The 21,219-nt window shown below is 38.8% G+C and overlaps 1 protein-coding gene across 1 annotated transcript; it reads left to right on the top strand.

Moving 5' to 3' along the window:
• Positions 1–6,073: 6,073 nt before the first annotated feature.
• LOC128052441 (olfactory receptor 13F1-like) lies at positions 6,074–11,503 on the top strand (the record flags this gene model as incomplete). The annotated part of the gene is made up of 2 exons (XM_052645005.1): positions 6,074–6,988; positions 11,492–11,503. Coding segments are annotated over exons 1-2 (927 nt in total), but the record flags the coding sequence as incomplete, so codon positions are not given.
• Between the last annotated feature and the right edge of the window lie 9,716 nt (positions 11,504–21,219).

Raw genomic sequence — 21,219 nt, 5'->3', positions numbered from 1 at the left:
CTGATAACTGAGATAATTGTAGAGATTGCTGAAAATGAATGGGTCACATTACAAGCTCAGAGGCTATTTAGGGTGGCATCTCTATAGTTCTATTAATTGGAATGTTTGGAATGTTTGCTATATAGTTCAAGGGCCATCTGCAGAGGAATGGGATAGGCAAATGGTCTCCTCTAGTTCTGCTTGCACAGATATTTCTCAAGAATCAGGCCTTTTACTTAGCCAAGTGCCTTGAAATTATTACAAAAATTTTACTATTTTTTTTTTTTGCCCTGAATTTCTTAATTGAACTTGGAGAATTACACCCAGGAGAAACGGAAACTTTCTTAACTTCTTTAGGTTTCAGAATAACAAAGTTAAATTGTTAAGGGAGTTGGAAGGTCCCTAAAAGCAGTAGGAGACTTTAGTAGTGAAGTTCTAGGGATTGCCCTTTGGAAGATTTTTGGAGAAAATCATAGGGGGTGATTTGGGCAGAACAAATCTTCATATCATTATTTCTCTTAAGAAATTATTAAACAGTTTTTAATTAACATGAGCTATGTATGTTGACATAGTGAGTCAGGCAACAATTGGGTTGATGTTTTGCAAACTAGGAACATCCATGTCCTTTGCTATTATAATCTTCTGAGTAAAAATACCTCTGCACAACCCACTTTAATACAGTTTTCTTAGAATACTATCAAAATTGCAAATTTTAGAATCTTTTACTCTTTTGAGCATGACACTAGACTCTCAAGAAAGACTTTGCTGAAGATCACCTTTAAATATTGAAGCACACTTTAACCAAAAGTGAAGATGTGCATTCCGTGTGCTGAGGTAAATGGGAACAGACATTAGCCATCTCCTGAAATCTCAGATTTACAAAATTTATTAATAGGTCTTAGCTATGCCAGGAAACCAGAATAAAGATCTTTACTTTAAAGAGAAACACTAGTTGATAGAAAAAATATGGAGATGAAAAATGAGTTTTGAAGGTGGGATAAAAATTTGACAATGTGTTCCAGATTTTCTCATTTGCGTAGACAAGTCATTGAACTCCCTCAAGTATATGTCAACTATTTTTTTGCATTTAAAATTTTTTATTGATGTATAGTTGATTTACAATATGTGTCAGTGTCTAGTGTATGGCAAGGTGATTCAGTCAAATATATACACATATTCTTTTTCATTATGGTTTATTATAGGATTTACATATATTATAGTTCCCTGAATTATCTGTCAATTTTAAAATGAGAAGGGTTGGGTTAGGAGTTTAGAGTCTATTCTGGCTTTGACATTTAGAAAGAAAGAGAGGGATTTGTTGAAAAAAGTTTAATTGTCTTAGTATTATAATCAGAAATCATTTAGAGACAGAGAAAGTATAAAGTGACTTGGAGTAGGTGAGACCCTGGCAAAGATCTAAGATAAGAATGAGGGAATGAGTGGGACTCAATCTGGATGAGCAGAGAAGGCAACAGCAACCCACTCCAGTACTCTTGCCTGGAAAATCCCATGGATGGAGGAGCCTGGTAGGCTGCAGTCCATGGGGTCGCTAAGAGTTGGACACGACTGAGCGACTTCACTTTCGCTTTTCACTTTCATGCATTGGAGAAGGAAATGGCAACCCACTCCAGTGTTCTTGCCTGGAGAATCCCAGGGACGGGGGAGCCTGGTGGGCTGCCGTCTATGGGGTCTTACAGAGTTGGACATGACTGAAGCGACTTAGCAATCTGGATGAGAAAAGGAGAAGACTTCATTGTTTTGTTTCTAAAAGTAGACAGAAGATCAGGTGAAGGGAGAGGGAACATGAGGGCCCAGAGCCAGAAAAAGAAAACTGAGTGCTGGGTGGGGAAAACCCAGCAGAGAAACCCTCAGTGGAGTGGAGGTATATGCTGACCAAAGTGGATGTTACAGACCAGGCATGTCTAACTTTTGCCTTTCTGGAAATAATTGGTAAAGTGTTTCATTTTCATACATGGATTGGAGGTTGAAATTTTAATAAATTTTGAAAAATTTGCTATGTTTTAAAAATCTGAGTCAATGTGGGCCAGGACAATAGCAGCATAGAGGCAATTATGCTTCAGGAAAGCAGGGAGAACATGAAATCATAAACCACTATTGTGATTGTGTGAAACATTAAAGTGATCATGGAATTGGGGTTATGGAGGGAGAATTTAAAGCAAGTTAATCTAGATCTTGCAAATCTGCACAAGATAGAAACTATTACCCTTCAGTTGTGTCCAACTCTTCGTGACCCCATGGATCATAGCCTGTGAGGCTCCTCTGTCCATGGAATTTTCTTGACAAGCATACTGGTGGCATTGCTATACACTCCTCCAGGCTTTCTTCTTGTCCCATGAATCAAACTTGTGTCTCTTACATCTCTTGCATCGCTTGCAGATTCTTTACTGCTGAGCCACCAGAGAGCCGGTAAAATCACGTTTCAAAGAGGTCAAGTGATTTGCTAAATTTTGCATGCCAGTAAGTAGCATGGTTGGTTTCAGAGCCTAAAATCTCATACTCTGAGGACAGTGCTCTAATTCCTTACAGAAGATGACCTTTTGGAAAGTATTTCTTTCTCTTCTAAGAGCATAAGTGATCATTGTCTTTTTCACATCTCACTGTATCAGTTCAGTTCAGTCACCCAGTTGTGTCCCACTCTTTGCGACCCCATGAATCGCAGCATGCCAGGCCTCCCTGTCCATCACCATCTCCCGGAGTGCACTCAGACTCACATCCATCGAGTCCGTGATGCCATCCAGCCATCTCATCCTGGGTCATCCCCTTCTCCTCCTGCCCCCAATCCCTCCCAGCATCAGAGTCTTTTCCAATGAGTCAACTCTTCGCATGAGGTTGCCACAGTACTGGAGCTTCAGCTTTAGCATCATTTCTTCCAAAGAAATCCCAGGGCTGATCTCCTTCAGAATGGACTAGTTGGATCTCCTTGCAGTCCACAGGACTCTCAAGAGTGTTCTCCAACACCACAGTTCAAAAGCATCAATTCTTCAGCACTCAGCCTTCTTCACAGTCCTACTCTCACATCCATACATGACCACAGGAAAAACCATAGCCTTGACTAGACGGACCTAAGTTGGCAAAGTAATGTCTCTGCTTTTGAATATACTATCTAGGTTGGTCATAACTTTTCTTCCAAGGAGCAAGTGTCTTTTAATTTCATGGCTGCAGTCACCATCTGCAGTGATTTTGGAGCCCCCAAAAATAAAGTCTGACACTGTTTCCACTGTTTCCCCATCTATTTGCCATGAAGGGATGGGACCAGATGCCATGATCTTCGTTTTCTGAATTTTGAGCTTCAAGCCAATTTTTTCACTCTCCTCTTTCACTTTCATCAAGAGGCTTTTTAGCTCCTCTTCACTTTATGCCATAAGGGTGGTGTCATCTGCATATCTGAGGTTATTGATATTTCTCCCGGCAAGCTTGATTCCAGCTTGTGTTTCTTCCAGTCCAGTGTTTCTCATGATGTACTCTGCATATAAGTTAAATAAGCAGGGTGACAATATACAGCCTTGATGTACTCCTTTTCTTATTTGTAACCAGTCTGTTGTTCCATGTCCAGTTCTAACTGTTGCTTCCTGACCTGCATACAGATTTCTCAAGAGGCAGGTTAGGTGGTCTGGTATTCCCATCTCTTTCAGAGTTTTCCACAGTTGATTGTGATCCACATAGTCAAAGGCTTTGGCATAGTCAATAAAGCAGAAATCGATGTTTTTCTGGAAGTCTCTTGCTTTTTCCATGATCCAGCGGATGTTGGCAATTTGATCTCTGGTTCCTTTGCCTTTTCTAAAACCAGCTTGAACATTAGGGAGTTCACGGTTCAGGTATTGCTGAAGCCTGGTTTGGAGAATTTTGAGCATTACTTTAGTAGCATGTGAGGTGAGGTGAGGTGAAGTCACTCAGTCGTGTTTGACTCTTTGCGACCCCATGGACTGTAACCTACTAGGCTTCTCCGTCTATGGGATTCTCCAGGCAAGAATACTGGAGTGAACTGCAATTTCCTTCTCCAGGAGATCTTCCCGACCCAGGGATCAAACCCGGGTCTCCCGCATTGGAGGCAGACGCTTCACTAGCATATGAGGTGAGTGCAATTGTGTGGTAGTTTGAGCATTCTTTTGCGTTGCCTTTCTTTGGAATTGGAATGAAAACTGACCTTTTCCAGTCCGGTGACCACTGCTGAGTTTTCCAAACGTGCTGACATATTGAGTGCAGCACTTTCACAGCATCATCTTTGAGAATTTGAAAGAGCTCAACTGGAATTCCATCACCTCCACTAGCTTTGTTCGTAGTGATGCTCTCTAAGGCCCACTTGACTTCACATTCCAAGATGTCTGGTTCTAGATTAGTGATCACATCATCATGATTATCTGGGTCGTGAAGATCTTTCTTTTACAGTTCTTCCATGTATTCTTGCCACCTTTTCTTAATATCTACTGCTTCTGTTAGGTCCAGACTATTTCTGTCCTTTATCGAGCCCATCTTTGCATGGAATGTTCCCTTGGTATCTATAATTTTCTTGAAGAGATCTCTAGTCTTTCCCAATCTGTTGTTTTCCTCTATTTCTTTGCATTGATCGCTGAAGAAGGCTTTCTTATCTCTTCTTGCTATTCTTTGGAACTCTGCATTCAGATGCTTATATCTTTCCTTTTCTCCTTTGCTTTTTGCCTCTTTTCTTTTCACAGCTATTTGTAAGGCTGTATATCAAATACTTAAAACTAAGAGCTAATCATTTTGTTTCTTAATTCAACTGGTTTCTTTACGATCAGAGAAATGATCAGGGAAATTTGCAGATGTATGTAACAAGTTCATAGATTTTCAGGCTTTTATGTTCCCACAGAGAACCAAAGTGAAAATGCATTTATCTTAACACATGTCAAAAACTTGCCATGTTCAAAGCAGTCATGTGTAATTAAAAATCTTAAACATGACTTATTACTTTGCTAGTATTGTGAGGAACAATCTCTTCACAAGCTCAGTGTCCACTGCAGCGGCAATAGGGATATGCATATCTAGCTATAGTCAGTGTGATATACTTGAACTACATAGCTGTGTACAAAGCATGAAGCTGTACTTATGATTTATGGCATACAGTTTTGGTAACTAATTGAAATATTCAAGAAAGTTAAGATTAGAGCTGGGAAGGAAAGGTACTTCAGATAGATAATTGCATATTAAAATATATAAAAAATAAATTTGCATGCTAAGAATGTGGACCCACAGAGTGGTTGTTTTAGAGCAGAAGGTAGAAGTAGAGTGTTGGAAGATGAGATCAGAGAAGTAGGCAATGATGAGAATGTGAGGCTGGTGTAACTTGTGACTGAATTTGTTTGAACTCTATTTTGAAAGAGAGTGGTTTTCAAACATACTTCCATATGTGATCAGTTGTGAGATATATTGTAAATAATTTGCTTTACATTATGAATTACTTTATGTAATAAAGGATGGGTTCAAGATTATTCCATAGTCAAAAATGCCTTCTTGAAGACAGATATCACATAGTGTTAGAGTGAGTGGACTCTTGCTGTTCTCCTGTTTATATTCCTTAGTGTGTGGCATTTCCATTTTTTGTTTTTTCACATAATTTGAAACTTTTTGGAATGCATCCAAAACCTTTCCTGTTTCAACTTTTACAACAACAAAAAAAATGTTTCTTTGCCCAGAAACTTCTTCTGATCTTTAACTTGACTGAGGCCAGTTCATATTTTGATTAAAACAAATCTCAAAATATCTTCCTAAGCATTACCCCTGACATAGGTTAGCATTTGTCTCTGTGTTTGCCTAGTATCTTGGGGCATATGTATATCATGTTATTGTAACTTTTAATTTACTTGAGTGTGTCTTTTATTTGATTTTGATTTGCCTGAGAGAAGAACTTGTATAACCTCACTCTAGATTCTCAGTGCCTTAGAGTGTATTCAGTAAATTTTGGATGAATGAGTGAATATTGCTAGTAACATTGGAAGGCAATTCTCCCTTTAAAGTTCCTCTAACAAAAACTCCTTGAAAGTTGGTAGAGTGTAAATTTTAAACATAGGCCATGTATACTTTTATTCACTATTACAGATGAACAAAGAAGAATAAAATGGACAAGACAAATGCAACAGTCATTTCTAATTTTATTTTTCTGGGATTTACTCACTATCCCAAAGTTGAACTCACCATATTTGTGCTGTGCTTGCTGATGTACTTGATCACCTTACTGGGTAATATTATTCTGATCTCGGTTAGTGTCCTGGATTCTCATCTACACACACCCATGTACTTCTTCCTCAACAACCTGTCATGTCTGGACATCTGGTACACTTCTTCTGCCCTGACTCCAATGCTGGCAAATTTTATTTCAGGGAAAAACACCATCTCATTCTCAGGGTGTGCTGCTCAGATGTACTTCTCTCTGGCCATGGGCTCCACTGAGTGTGTGCTCCTGTCTGTGATGGCATATGACCGATATGTAGCCATCTGCAACCCCCTGAGATACTCCATCATCATGAACAAGAAGATTTGTGTTCAGATTGCAGCTGGATCGTGGGTGACAGGATCCTTCACTGCCCTGGTGGAAATTGTGTCTGTGTTGCAGCTGTCACTGTGTGGAAGTAGTGTCATCAATCATTTCACTTGTGAAATTCTGGCCGTCCTGAAACTGGCTTGTGTAGACACTTCCAAGGTGCAGTTAATCATGCTGGTGATCAGTGTACTTCTTCTTCCTATGCCAATGCTCCTCATTTGTATTTCTTATGCATTCATCCTCTCTAGCATCCTAAGAATCAGCTCACTGGATGGTCGAAGCAAGGCTTTTTCAACATGTGCAGCCCACCTGAGTGTAGTGGTTTTATTCTATGGGACAGCTCTCTCCATGTACCTGAAGCCATCAACTATGGATTCACAGGAAATAGATAAATTTATAGCCTTGGTATATGCTGGCTTAACCCCCATGTTGAATCCTATCATTTATAGTTTACGGAACAGAGAAGTGAAAGTGGCTGTGAAAAAATTGCTGGTTAGGAACCCTCTTTGTGCTCTTTCAGTCTCTAGTAGCAAATAATATCTGTAAACATTAAGGGATATTTAGTGCTTTCTATATATATCAGGAGATAATTGGGGTAGACACTCATTTTTAAATGTGATGTGCAATTTTCTAAGTCTCTTCTTTGACTAAGCACTGAAAGTCTAAGTAATATCAATGTATCATATAAGTTTATCTGATCTTAAACAAATAGTCTCATGATGACAAATTTTAATTTTATTTGGGGTTATAGGGTTAAAAATAATTATTTTTGTTGGTTTAATGATATTTTTATTTCTTTCTAAAATTTTTTAAAATTGACATATATTGATTAATATGGTTTTAAGTCTATAACAAAATAATTCAGTTATGTGTGTGTGTGTATTCTTTTTCAGATTCTTTTCCAAAGTAGGTTATGATAAGATATTGAATATATTTCCCCATGTTTATAGTAGGTCCTCGTTATTTATCTGTTTTGTATGTAGGATTAGGTAATTGGGTATCTATTAGCCTCAGGCTTCTCTGGTGGCTCAGTGGTGAAGAATTTGCCTGACAATGCAAGAGGCACAGGTTCTATCACTGGGTCGAGAAGATCCCCTATTAAAGGAAATGGCAACTCACTCAAGTATTATTGCCAGGGAAATCCTACAGACAGAGGAGCCTGGTGGGCTATATAGTCTAAGGGGTTGCAAAAGAGTCAGACACAACTTAGTAACTAAACAACAACAGCAATCAATTAGTCTCAGATTCCCAATTTATCCATCATCCTCCTTTCATTTTTGGTAATGATAAGCTTGTTTTCTGTATCTGTGAGTCTATTTTATAAATAAATTCATTTTTATCATTTTTTGTAGACTCCACAAATTGATGGTATCATCTATTTGTCTTTCTCTAATTTACTTCACTTAGTGTAATTTTTTCTAGATCCAGCTATGTTGCTGCAAATGACATTGTTTTATCCTTTTTATAGTTGAGTAACATTACCCTGTATATGTATTCCACATCTTCTTTATTCATTCATCTGTCAGTGGACACTTAGGTTGCTTCCATGTCTTGCCTATTGCAAATATTGCTGTTATGAACATTGGGGTGCATGTATCTTTTTGAATTAGCATTTTCTCTGTATATATACCCAGGAGTAGATTTCAGTATTCTATGGCAACTCTATTATTAGTTTTTTAAAGAATGTCCATACTGGTCTCCATTGTGGTTGTGCCAGTCTGCATCCTCACAAGCAATGTAGGAGAGTTCACTTTTCTCCACACCTTCTCTAACATTTATTATTTGTAGACATATTGATGAATGCCATTCTGATCAGTGTGAGGTGGTACTTCATTGTAAATATAACTTAAACATTAAATTATCATATTGGTGAGTATTCAAAATTATGTACATGTACTCCGGGAGTTGGTGATGGACAGGGAGGCCTGGCGTGCTGCGATTCATGGGGTCGCAAAGAGTCGGACACTACTGAGCGACTGAACTGAACTGAACTGAATATACAAATGAATGTGAAGAGTTGGATATAAAGAAGGCTGAGCACTGAAGATTTTATGCTTTTGAACTGTGGTGTTAGAGAAGACTCTTGAGAGTCCCTTGGACTGCAAGGAGATCAAACCAGTCAATCCTAAAGGAAATTAATCCTGAATATTCATTGGAAGGACTGATGCTGAAGCTGAAGCTCCAATACTTTGGCCACTTGATGTGAAGAGCCGACTCATTAGGAAAGACCCTGATGAGGGAAAAGATTGAAGGCAGAAGGAGAAGGGGATGACAATGGATGAGATGGTTGGATGGCAACACGGACTCAATGGATGGCATCACTCAGTAGTGTGCTGCAGTCCATGGGGTTGCAAAGAGTTGAACATGACTGAGCAACTGAACAACAGCTGATATAACAACATCAATATGTGAATGTAATTACTTTACTAGATTTTTAACTAATTTATTATTAGCCTCTGTGTAATGTTGGCTTGTGTCCCTTAAAAAGTCTAATGTGGAAGGGCTGGCCCCCCATCCCCTGCTCCCACACATACCTAGTACCTCAGAATGCATCTATATTTGAAGATATAACCTTTAAATGGTGGTTAAATTGAAACGAGGCTGTTACTGTAGGCCCTTATACAATCTGATGTGTGTCATTATAAGAAAAGAAAATTTGAATGCACATAGTGAGAAGGTGACTCTGTAGAAGCCAAGCAGAGGCCTCAGAAGACTTTAAACCTGCTAACATCCTAATCTTGGACTTCTAGCTTCCAAAACTATGACCTGATAAATTTCTGTTGTTAAGCCACCCAGTCCCTGATGTTTTGTTATGGCAGCATTAGCAAACTAGTATGAACTCTTTTTTAACATAACTAAATGGACTAGAAGTAATTACATATTCTCTAAATGTGTGGCTGTGTTTTAAATGTGTGGATATGTTTCTGTATGCAGGTATGTGTGTGTGTATAATGTGAACATCTATATACAGATATAAAATATCTGCAGAAATATATCCTGAATAGAAGTAGAGTGGATGAGTTCCAGTCAAGAAAAAAAATATCAGAGAGTTTAGTGGCATGTTGTTAGTCTTTAGATGCTGACACTTTTTTTTTTTTTTGGTAAATTTACAAGAAGATAAAAGGTGTTTCAGTGAAACTACTAGTTGTTGCTGTTGTTGTTCAGTTGCTCAGTAGTGTCTGACTCTTGTGACCCCATGGACTGCTGCACACCAGGCTCCCCTGTCCTTCACTATCTCCTGAGCTTGCTCAAACTCATGTCCATTGAGTCAGTGATGCCATCCAAGCATCTTATCCTCTGACGTTCCCTTCTCCTCCTGCCTTCAATCTTTCCCAGCGTCAGGGTCTTTTCTAATGAGTCTACTCTTTGCATCAGGTGGCCAAAGTATTGGGGCTTCAGCTTCAGCATCAGTCCTTCCAGTGAATATTCAAACACTATTAGTACTCTGTTTAATCCTGTTATTCCAGACACCTGGTTCCTTAAATCCAATGGTATAAATGAACTCATTAGCACTTAGAAAAAAAAAGACATGAAATCTGTGCTGTAGATATTGCAATAATGAAAGCCTATTAAATGGGTGTAAAATATTGAAATATGTGAAATATCTTATTTTATAAACCACAATATACAAAGAATTAAAATGTATACTTAGAAATTTTCATAGCATTTGTAATCCCTCTCTGGACCAGATAGTTAAATGTACAAAACTTATTTGTTTTTTGTCATGGAATCATTAATATCTGTAGATTTTTTTAATGGTTTGGACTTAAGTTGAGGACTGCCCATTGGTATAGAAGAAAGAGATAGAAGATGTACTGGGATTAATTTTAGGACATTGTTAGCAAGTTATAACAAAGATTTATCTAGTTTGTCCAAAGAGCAATAACCTCAGGTAGTTAGATTGGAGTCAATGGACTGATCAATAATTATCTGATAATAATACTTGAAAGCAATTATTTTTGTCTATTGGAGCAATAGTAGCAAGGTGAAAGAATGGAGGTATCACAAGTATATATAAATAAATGCTAACAAAGTGATGAGGCTTAAGATAATTATTAATTCCAACTTGTCATATTCACTCATCTGCTTTCCTTCAAAAATTAGACTTTCACTGTCTTCACAGGGTCAGAGAGAATCTGATCTATGGATGAGGAAGTAGAACTTAACCAAGCCCCTAAAATTCTATTTTTATATGAGCCTTCCTAAAGTAAAGTTTGCATTCCTTTGAAAGTTTTCTGTTATCTGGCCTTGGGTTTATTATCTCCAAGTAAGTATTTTTCTGAAACTGACTTCACCAAATATGTATAAGCCTATGATTATAACTTCACTTTGTGAAGACCTCTTAAGTCTTCTGATACCATTATAGGTGTTAGTATTGTGGTTTGGTCTGCCTGATTTTAATAAACTTCCATAGTACTCATGCTAGATAATGGTGGATTGCTTGTTATTTTATTGCCTATGACTTGTCGTTCAGTTGCGAAGTCATATCCGACTCTTTGAGACCCCATGGGCTGCAGTACACCATGCTTCCCTGTCCTTCACTGAATCCTGAAATTTGCTCAAACTCGTCCATTGATTCAGTGATGCCATCCAACCATCTCATCCTCTGACGTCCCCTTCTCCTCCTGCCCTCAGTCTTTCCCAGCATTAGGGTTTTTCCAATGAGCTGGCTCTTCACATCAAGTGGTGAAAGTATTAGAGCTTCAGCTTCAGCATCAGTTCTTCCAATGAATATTCAGTATTAATTTCCTTTAGGATTGACTGGTTTGATCTCCTTGCTGTCCAAGGGACTCTCAAGAATCTTCTCCAGCATCACAATTTGAAAGCATCAATTTTTTGATGCTTACCCTTCTTTATGGTCCAACTCTTATACCTGTACATGACTACTGGAAAAACAAAACAAAACATAACTTTGACCATATAGACCATTGTTGGCAAAGTAATTTCTCTGTTTTTCAATATAGTGTCTAGGTTTGTCATAACTTTTCTTCCAAGAAGCAAGAATCTTTTAATTTCATGGCTGCAGTCACTATCCATTGTGATTTTGGAGCCCAAGAAAATAAAATCTGTCAGTTTCCAGTTTTTCCCCATCCACTTGCCATGAATTAATGGGACCAAATGCCATGATCTTAGTTTTTTGGATATTGAGGTTTAAGCCAACTTTTTCCTATGACTAGTATTTCATATTTGGTTATTTTAATAAATTTAATACATTATTTTAATACATTTAATACTTATTTAATACATTTAAATTAGGATGGTGTTCATTTCTTTTTAAATACAATAAAAAGAGGAAATTGGAAGTCAAGGCTAATGGTTTCTTCCATATAAGAACTTGATCTCTCTGTGCTTTGGAAAATGGACACTGCAATGTCTACATTATGAAGCTGTGACATTCGGATGAGAAAATAAAAACCAGAAACCAATTGCTAGTAATTTTTATTATCAAAGGCAAGGGAAGAGAGAGATCCTCTCAGGACTTTTATGAGCATTCGTTTAAGGTGAGATGGTTTGATGAAGCCTGTTTGTCAAAAATCTTATCATACTGGGCTTTTTTTCTGTAGAAAGAGCAGGTCAGTGAATATTTTCTCATACTCTTGTGATGTGATCAGGCTAAGATGTTAGATTTAGAAAGACTGGTCTTTCTACAGTATAGAGGACCAATTGAGAATGGGACAAATGAGTTATAGGACCATGGAAACAGTGTACATAGAGGCAGTGAAGACTTAGAAAGCAATGAGATGAAAAGATAGGATGAATATGGGAATTTCATGGTTACAGTATTGGATTTGAGGATCTTTTATGTATGGATAGTCATCAACAATGATTCTACTAGTATAAGTAAAGAACCCTGCAACCATTGATTGAATAAGAGGAGAAGCTTAAGGATGATGACTTCATAAAGGTAATGATGTAAGTTGGATGACTGGTTGACTGTGTTGACAACTAGACTTCCAGGTGAAGACAGATTAGTGAAGTCCAGGAGAGAAATCAGGAGTCAAGCTGTATATTAAAAAGTCCTTTGCTCAGAGATGGCAATTGAGCCCTAGGTGTGGATGATATTGTCTATGCAGAAGTTTGGGACAGATATCTATAAAATGATTGGCTTCATTTTTCTATAGTTGGTCAGAGTTGAAGTAAAGGGAAAAGAACAGAACACTTGTGATTTGGAGTATAGAATTCCAATTTGATTTTTGTCTGCACAAGCTGAGTGAACTTAGGCTATTTTTTAAACATGCTAGTTTTGATCTTCTCTTCTATGAAATACAGATAACTTAGTTACTATATTTATAATAAAATTCTTTCTTGTTACTTCTGAAAGAGCACTTGTCAGTCAGCTTATTTTATTTTAGAGTGTAATTGATTGATAAAAATGTGTTAGTTTTAATTTTACAGCAAAATTATTCAGTAATATGTTTGTGTATCTATTAATCTTCAAATTCTTCTCCCATATATGTTGTTAGTAATACTGAGCAGAGTTCCCTTTGCTATACAGTATATCTTTGATAGTATTCTTTTCATATACAGCAGTGTATAGATGCCCATCACAAACTCCCTATCTATTCCTCCCCCTCCCTCCTTCTCCCTTGGTAATAGTAAGTTCATTCTCTAAGCCTGTACATCTGTTTCTAAGTTCATGTCTACTTTTCAGTTCAGTTCAGTCGCTCAGTCTTGTCCAACTCTTTGCAACCCCATGAACTGCAGCACGCCAGGCCTCCCTGTCCATCACCAACTCCCAGAGTCCACCCAAACCCATGTCCATTGTGTCGGTGATGCCATCCAACAAACTCACCCTCGGTCGTCCCCTTCTCCCCCTACCTTCAATCTTTCCAAGCATCAGGGTCTTTTCAAATGAGTCAACTCTCTGCAATCAGGTGGCCAAAGTATTGGAGTTTCAGCTTCAACATCAGTCTCTCCAATGAACACCCAGGACTGATCTCCTTCAGAATGGACTGGTTGGATCTCCTTGCAGTCCAAGGGACTCTCCAGAGTCTTCTCCAACACCGCAGTTCAAAAGCATCAATTCTTCTAGATTCTGCATAAAAGTGATATCATACAGTATTTGTCTTTCTCTGTCTGACTTACTTTGCTCAGTATGACAATCTATATGTCCATCCATGTTGCTGCATATGTCATTATTCCATTCTTTTTAATAGCTAAGTAATATTCCTTTCTGTATGTATATCACCTCTTTATCCACACACCTGTCAATGAACACTTAGGTTGCTTCCATGTCTTGGCTACATAGTCAGTTTTTGATCTTTATTCTGGCTAGATTCTAAATTCAACTCGTTTGAGTTTACTTGTGATTTCAATTATATTGAGCAGCATCTGTTACTTTATTTCGAGTCTAGTCCTTTCACTCTGGCAGCTCTTAGGAATATTAGCATAAAATACCCCCAGATCTCTCCTCCTCTCTTTGTTGTCTGTCTCTCTCCACTCTATCTCTCTCCTCTTTGTCTCTTTCTATTTACCTTTCTTTCTCAGCTTTACTCCATTGCCACCCATTCTAGAATATACTGAAATATTTGTTTACTATTTCATTCATTAAGTCAGCATCAGCAACTTGATGGACATGAGTTTGAGCAAGCTCTGGAGGTTGGTACTGGACAGGGAAGCCCAGTGTGCTTCAGTCCATGGGGCTGCAAAGAGCTGGACACGACTGAGTGACTGAACTGAACTGATTTGTTTTCTGATGGGGAAAACAGAAAGGTGGGGAGGATTAGATTACTGCTTCTGACCAGGAAGAAACAGGGACCGTGTCTTGCCCTTCTACCTGAACCAATAAAAATAAAACAGATATAAATGTGAAGAATCAATTTTAAGATATTGAACATCAAACAACATAGGACAGTGATCCCTGAGAGATGAGGAATGAATGACGTGAACCCTTTAATTTTCCCAACTTACTTCCCTGAGTGATGAATTTCCAGGTAATAAGATAGGGAGAGGGAACCCATCGGGAAAGGATTTGAGGATGGAATTGAGAGGCCAGGGAGAACAAGGCAGCTAGTTTTCAAGTCCAAATCCAGAGAGGAGGAAGCTACAAAAAAAAAAAAACTAGAGCTCTAAAGGGACACTGCTCTGCACCTACTTCTGCTTTATTGACTACGCCAAAGCCTTTGACTGTGTGGATCACAACAAACTATGGAAAATTCCTAACAAGTTGGGAATACCAGACCATCTTACCTGCTTCCTGAGAAATCTGTATGCACGTCAAGAAGGAACAGTTAGAACAAGATATGGAACTACAGATTAGGAAAGGAATACATCAAGGCTGTATATTGTCACCCTGCTTATTAAACTTAAATGACGTGTACATCATGAGAAACCCTGGCTGGAGGAAGCACAAGCTGGAATCAAGAATGCCAGGAGAAATATCAATAACCTCTGATATATAGGTACATCACCCTTATGGCATAAAATGAAGAGGAGCTAAAGAACCTCTTGATGAAAATGAAAGAGGAGAGTGAAAGGCAGGCTTAGAACTCAACGTTCAAAAAACTAAGATCATGGCAGGTAATCCCTCCACTTCATGACAAATAGATGGGGAAACAATGGAAACAGTGACAGACTTTACATTCTTGGGCTCCCAAATCACTGCAGATGGTGACTGTAGCCATGAAATTAAATACATTTGCTCCTTGGAAGAAAAGCAATGACCAATGTAGATAGCATATTAAAAAGCAGAGACATTACTTTACCAACAATGATCTGTCTAGTCAAAGCTTATGGATTTTCCGGTAGTCATGTATAGATGTGAAACTTGGACGATAAGGAAAGCTGAGCGCTGAAGAATTGATGCTTTTGAACTGTTGAAGAAGACTCTTGAGAGTTCCTTGGACAGCAGGGAGAACCAACCAGTCAATCCTAAATGAGATCAGTCCTGAATGTTCACTGGATGGACTGATGCTGAAGCTGAAACTCGAATACACTGGCCACCTGATTTGGCACCTTTTTCTTTGGAAAAGACGATGATGCTGGGAAAGATTGAAGGCAGGAAGGGAAGGGGAAAACAGAGGATGAGATGGTTGGAGAGGATGAGATGGTTGAATGACATCACCGACTCAATGGACATGGGTTTGGGTGGACTCCGGGAGTTGGTAATGGACAGGGAAACCTGGTGTGCTGCAGTCCATGGGCTTGCAAAGAGTCGGACATGCACTGACTGAACTGAACTGATAGTATTCTATACCCAATGTACATATATTTCAAAGTTAACATTTTTTCATTTATCATTCTTAGAATCAGCACTGGTTTCATTTTAGTGGAATTTGAATTTAGTATTCAAGGTCTGGCAATGGATTTACAATTACTATTAACATATCACTGCTCCCAGGTGTTCTCAGTGGTCACAAGTGGGGAATAAATGTGCTTTTATATGCACCTATGTACATGTAAATATACACACTTTTACAAATATTTGCATCCATATTTGGTTGTTGTTCAGTCGCTCAGTCACGTCTGACTCTTTGCAATCCAATGAACTGTGGCCCACCAGGCTTTCCTGTGTTTCGCTAACTCCTAGAGTTTGCTCAAACTCATGTCTATTGAGTTGATGATGCCATCCAATCATCTCATCCTCTGCCACCCTCTTCTCCTCCTGCTCTGAATATTTCCCAGCATCAGGGTCTTTTCCAGTGACTCGGTTCTTTGCATCAGGTGACCATAGTATTGGAGCTTCAGCTTCAGCATCAGTCCTTCCAATGAATAATCAGGGTTGGTTTCCTTTAGGATTGACTGATTTGATCTCCTTGCTGTCCAAGGAACTCTCAAGAGTCTTCTTCAGCACCACAATTTGAAAGCATCAGTTCTTTGGTGCTCAGCCTTTTTTATGGTCCATCTTTCCCATCTGTATATGTGACTACTGGAAAAACCATAGCTTTGACTATATGGCCTTTCTTGGCAAAGTGATGTCTCTAATTTTTAATATGCTGTCTAGGAGCTGACTGTGGCTTGGATCATGAACTCCTTATTGCCAAATTCAGACTGAAATTGAAGAAAATGGAGAAAACCACTAGAACATTTAGGTATGACCTAAATCAAATCCCTTATGACTATACAGTGGAACTGAGAAATAAATTTAAGGGACTAGTTCTGATAGACAGAGTGCCTGATGAACTATGGATGGAGGTTTGTGACACTGTACAGGAGACAGGAATCAAGACCATCCCCAAGAAAAAGAAATGCAAAAAAACCAAATGGCTGTTTGGGGAGGCCTTACAAATAGCTGAAAGAAGGGAAACGAAAAGCAAAGGAGAAAACGAAAGATATACCCATTTGATGCAGAGTTCCAAAGAATAGCAAGGAGAGATAAGAAAGCCTTTCCCAGTGATCAGTGCAAAGAAATAGAGGAAAACAACAGAATGGGAAAGACTAGAGATCTCTTCAAGAAAATTAGAGATACCAAGGGAACATTTCATGCAAAGATGGGCTCAATAAAGAACAGAAATGCTATGGACCAAACAGAAGCAGAAGATATTAAGAAGAGGTGGCAAGAATACACAGAAGAACTGTACAAAAAAGATCTTCATGACCCAGATAATCATGATGGTGTGATCACTCACCTAGAGCCAGACATCCTGGAATGGGAAGTCAAGTGGGCCTTAGGAACAATCACTACGAACAAAGCTAGTGGAAGTGATGGAATTCCAGTTGAGCTATTTCAAATCCTAGAAAAATGATGATGTGAAAGTGCTGCAGTCAGTATGCCAGCAAATCTGGAAAACTCAGCAGTGGCCACAGGACTGGAAAAGTCAGTTTTCATTTCAATCCCAAAGAAAGGCAATGCCAAAGAATGCTAAAACTACTGCACAGTTGTACTCATCTCACACACTAGTGAAGTAATGGTTAAAATTCTCCAAGCCAGGCTTCAGTAATACATGAACTGTGAACTTGCTGATGTTCAAGCTGGTTTTAGAAAAGGCAGAAGAACCATAGTTCAAATTGCCAACATCCGCTGGATCATGGAAAAAGCAAGAGAGTTCCAGAAAAACATCTATTTCTGCTTTATTAAGTATGCTAAAACTTTTGACTGTGTGGATCACAATAAACTGTGGAAAATTCTGAAAGAGATGGGAATACCTGACCACCTGACCTGCCTCTTGAGAAACCTATATGCAGGTCAAGAATCAATAATTAGAACTGGACATGGAACAACAGACTGGTTCCAAATAGGAAACGGAGTACGTCAAGGCTGTATACTGTCACCCTGCTTATTTAACTTCTGTGCAGAGTACATCATGAGACGCTGGACTGGAAGAAGCACAAGCTGGAATCAAGTTTGCTGGGAGAAATATCAATAACCTCAGATATGCAGATGACACCACCCTTATGGCAGAAAGTGAAGAGGAACTAAAAAGCCTCTTGCTGACAGTGAAAGAGGAGAGTGAAAAAGTTGGCTTAAAGCTCATCATTCAGGAAACGAAGATCATGGCATCTGGTCACATCACTTCATGGGAAATAGATGGGGAAGCAGTGGAAACCGTGGTGGAGACAGTGTCAGACTTTATTTTTGGGGGCTCCAAAATCACTGCAGATGGTGACTGCAGCCATGAAATTAAAAGACGCTTACTCCTTGGAAGAAAAGTTATGACCAATCTAAATAGTATATTCAAAAGCAGAGGCGTTACTTTGCCGACTAAGGTCCATCTAGTCAAGGGTATGGTTTTTCCTGTGGTCATGTATGGATGTGAGAGTTGGACTGTGAAGAAAGCTGAGCGCTGAACAATTGATGCTTTTGAACTGTGGTGTTGGAGAAGACTCTTGAGAGTTCCTGGACTGCAAGGAGATCCAACCAATCCATTCTGAAGGAGATCAGCAGCCCTGGGATTTCTTTGGAAGGAATGATGCTGAAGCTGAAACTCCAGTACTTTGGCCACCTCATGCAAAGAGTTGACTCATTGGAAAAGACTCTGATGCTGGGAGGGATTGGAGGCAGGAGGAGAATGGGACGACCGAGGATGAGATGGCTGGATGGCATCACTGACTCGATGGACGTGAGTCTAAGTGAACTCCGGGAGTTTGTGATGGACAGGGAGGCCTGGCGTGCTGCGATTCATGGAGTCGCAAAGAGTCGGACACGACTGAGTGACTGAACTGAATTGAACTGATGCAAAGAGCTGACTCGTTTGAAAAGACCCTGATCCTGGGAAAGACTGAGGGCAGGAGGAGAAGGGGACGACAGAGGATGACATGGTTGAATGGCATCACTGACTTGATGGACATGGGTTTGGGTGGACTCCGGGAGTTGCTGATGAACAGGGAGGCTTGCCGTGCTTCTGTTCATGGGGTCACAAAGAGTTGGATGACTGAGCAACTGAACTCAACTGAACTGAACTACGTTTGTCATAGCTTTTCTTCCAAGGAACAATCGTCATTTAACTTCATGGCTCCAGTCATCATCCACAGTGATTTTGGAGCCCAAGAAAAGAGTTTCTCGTTGTTTCCATTTTTTCCCCCATCGATTTGCCATGAAGTGATGGGGCTGAATGCCATGATCTTAGTTTTTTGAATGTTGTGTTTTAAGCTAGCTTTTGCACTCTCCTGTCTCAACCTCATGAAGAAGATCTCTAGTTCCCCTCTGCTTTCTGTCATTAGGCTGGTGTCATTTGCTTATTTGAGGTTATTGATATTTTTCCTGGCTATCTTGATTCCAGCTTGTGCTTCATCCAGCTCAGGATTTCCCATGATGTACTCTGCATAGTAATTCAATAAGCAAGGTGGAAGTATACAATCTGATGTACATCTTTCCCAATTTGGAACCAGTTCATTGTTCCATGTCCAGTTCTAACTGTTCTTTCTTGAACTGCGTACACATTCTCAAGAGACAGATAAGGCAGTCTGATATTCCCACCTCTTTTAAGAATTTTCTACAGTTTGGTGTTATCCACAAGGTCAAAGGCCTTAGCATAGTCAATAAAGCAGAAGTAGATGTTTTTTCTGGAATTCTCATGCTTTTTCTATGATCCAGTAGATGTTGGGAAATTGATCTCTGGTTCCTCTGATGTTTCTAAAGCAAGCTTTTACATCTAGAAGGTCTTGGTTCATGTAGTGTTGAAGCCTAGCTTGAGGGATTTTGAGCATTATCAGGGTATTTATTATTATCTTGTTAACATGTGAAATGAGTGCAATTGTGTGGTAGTTTGAACATTTGTGCAATCCATATTAATTTCTCTATATATGCATAGCCATATCTATATCTCTGTTTTTCTGTATGCATATTGCTCTATGTATATACTGAAAGCAGTGAGTTCACACTATCTTCTTACCCAGTATCTCATGGTTTATTCTAGTTTTTCCTCTTTCTGTGTGTGTAACTCTTCTGTCAGTGGTAAGCAGGCTCTCACTATGCCTCATATGTTTGCTTATCTCTTGTGTCATGTCCTGTATGTAATTGAGCTCCCATTTCTTTTGATTCACTTTACCTCTATCTCTCCACAGTTCCCACACTAACATCCTTTTCTTCTTATAATACTTGTCCTCACAGCCAATATATTTTAATATACAGAACTTCAAACAAAATGTATGTGGTAAGTTTTCTGAAAATATATTTTTTTAAAAAAGTTATACTCATAAAAAAGAGATTAATTGTAGAAACATTGTCCTAATTACTCCCACCTTTCAGAATACATGTACCTGAAAATCCTTATGTTACATGGATGAAGGATGCGTCCTTCTTTCCTTATTTTTACTTTTTACTTCTTTTTTATTGAAATAGAGTTGATTTACAACATTGTATTTGTTTCAGTTATACAGCATGGTGATTTACTATTTTTATAGATTGTACTCCATTTAAAGTATTAATAGACAATAATGGATATATTTCCTCTTCTGGAAAGGAAATTGTGTTGCTTCTTTATACATAATAGTTTGTGTCTCTTCATTCCATACCTTGGCTCATCCTCCCCATTTCCTTCTCCTCACTGATGACCACTAGCTTGCTCTCTATATCTGTGAGTCTGTTACTGTTTGTTAACATAAATTCATTGGTTCTCTTTTTTAGATTTCACATAAAAGTAATAACATAGAGTATTTGTCATTCTCTGACTCATTTCACTAAGTGTAATATAGTCTAGGTGTATCTATGTTGCTTTAGGTGGCAGAATTTAATTCTTTCTTTGTGGCTGAGTGAAAAACAAAGATCATGGCATCTGGTCCCATCACTTCATGGGAAATAGATGGGGAAACAGTAGAAACAGCGTCAGACTTTATTTTTTGGGGCTCCAAAATCACTGCAGATGGTGACTGTGCCATGAAATTAAGATGCTTACTCCTTGGAAGTGAAAGGTTGTTGTTGAATTATGACGCCGGGATTTTTGGCTCCTGGAGGAGAAGAATTCATTCCGGGGCCAAAGACGAGGCTTGATCGCTCAGTGCTTTTTTGTAATAAAGTTTGATTAAAGTATAAAGGAAATAGAGAAAGCTTCTGACACAGGCATCAGAAGGAGGCAGAAAGAGTACCCCCCTGCTAGTCTTTAGCTGGATGTTATATAGTCACCAGCAGTCTGTTAATGAAAGAAAAGAATGTCTCAAAACTTAGAATGGCACCAGGCCCCTCACCCATAAGATGTACTTTGGGATAATCTTGGCTCCAAATGGTTCATCTTGGGCCATAAAAGGATTAACTTGAATCTTGAAGAAGGGCAGAGCATCATACAAATAGTGTCGTTTACATAGATTAGAGGAACAATATCGGAGTATAACATACTGGTTTATCAAGT

The sequence above is a fragment of the Budorcas taxicolor genome, chromosome 8 (assembly GCF_023091745.1).
Source record: "Budorcas taxicolor isolate Tak-1 chromosome 8, Takin1.1, whole genome shotgun sequence".
Classification (NCBI taxonomy): domain Eukaryota; kingdom Metazoa; phylum Chordata; class Mammalia; order Artiodactyla; family Bovidae; genus Budorcas; species Budorcas taxicolor.
Note: the sequence above shows the minus strand (reverse complement) of the source record. Positions and strands in the feature narration are given on the sequence as shown.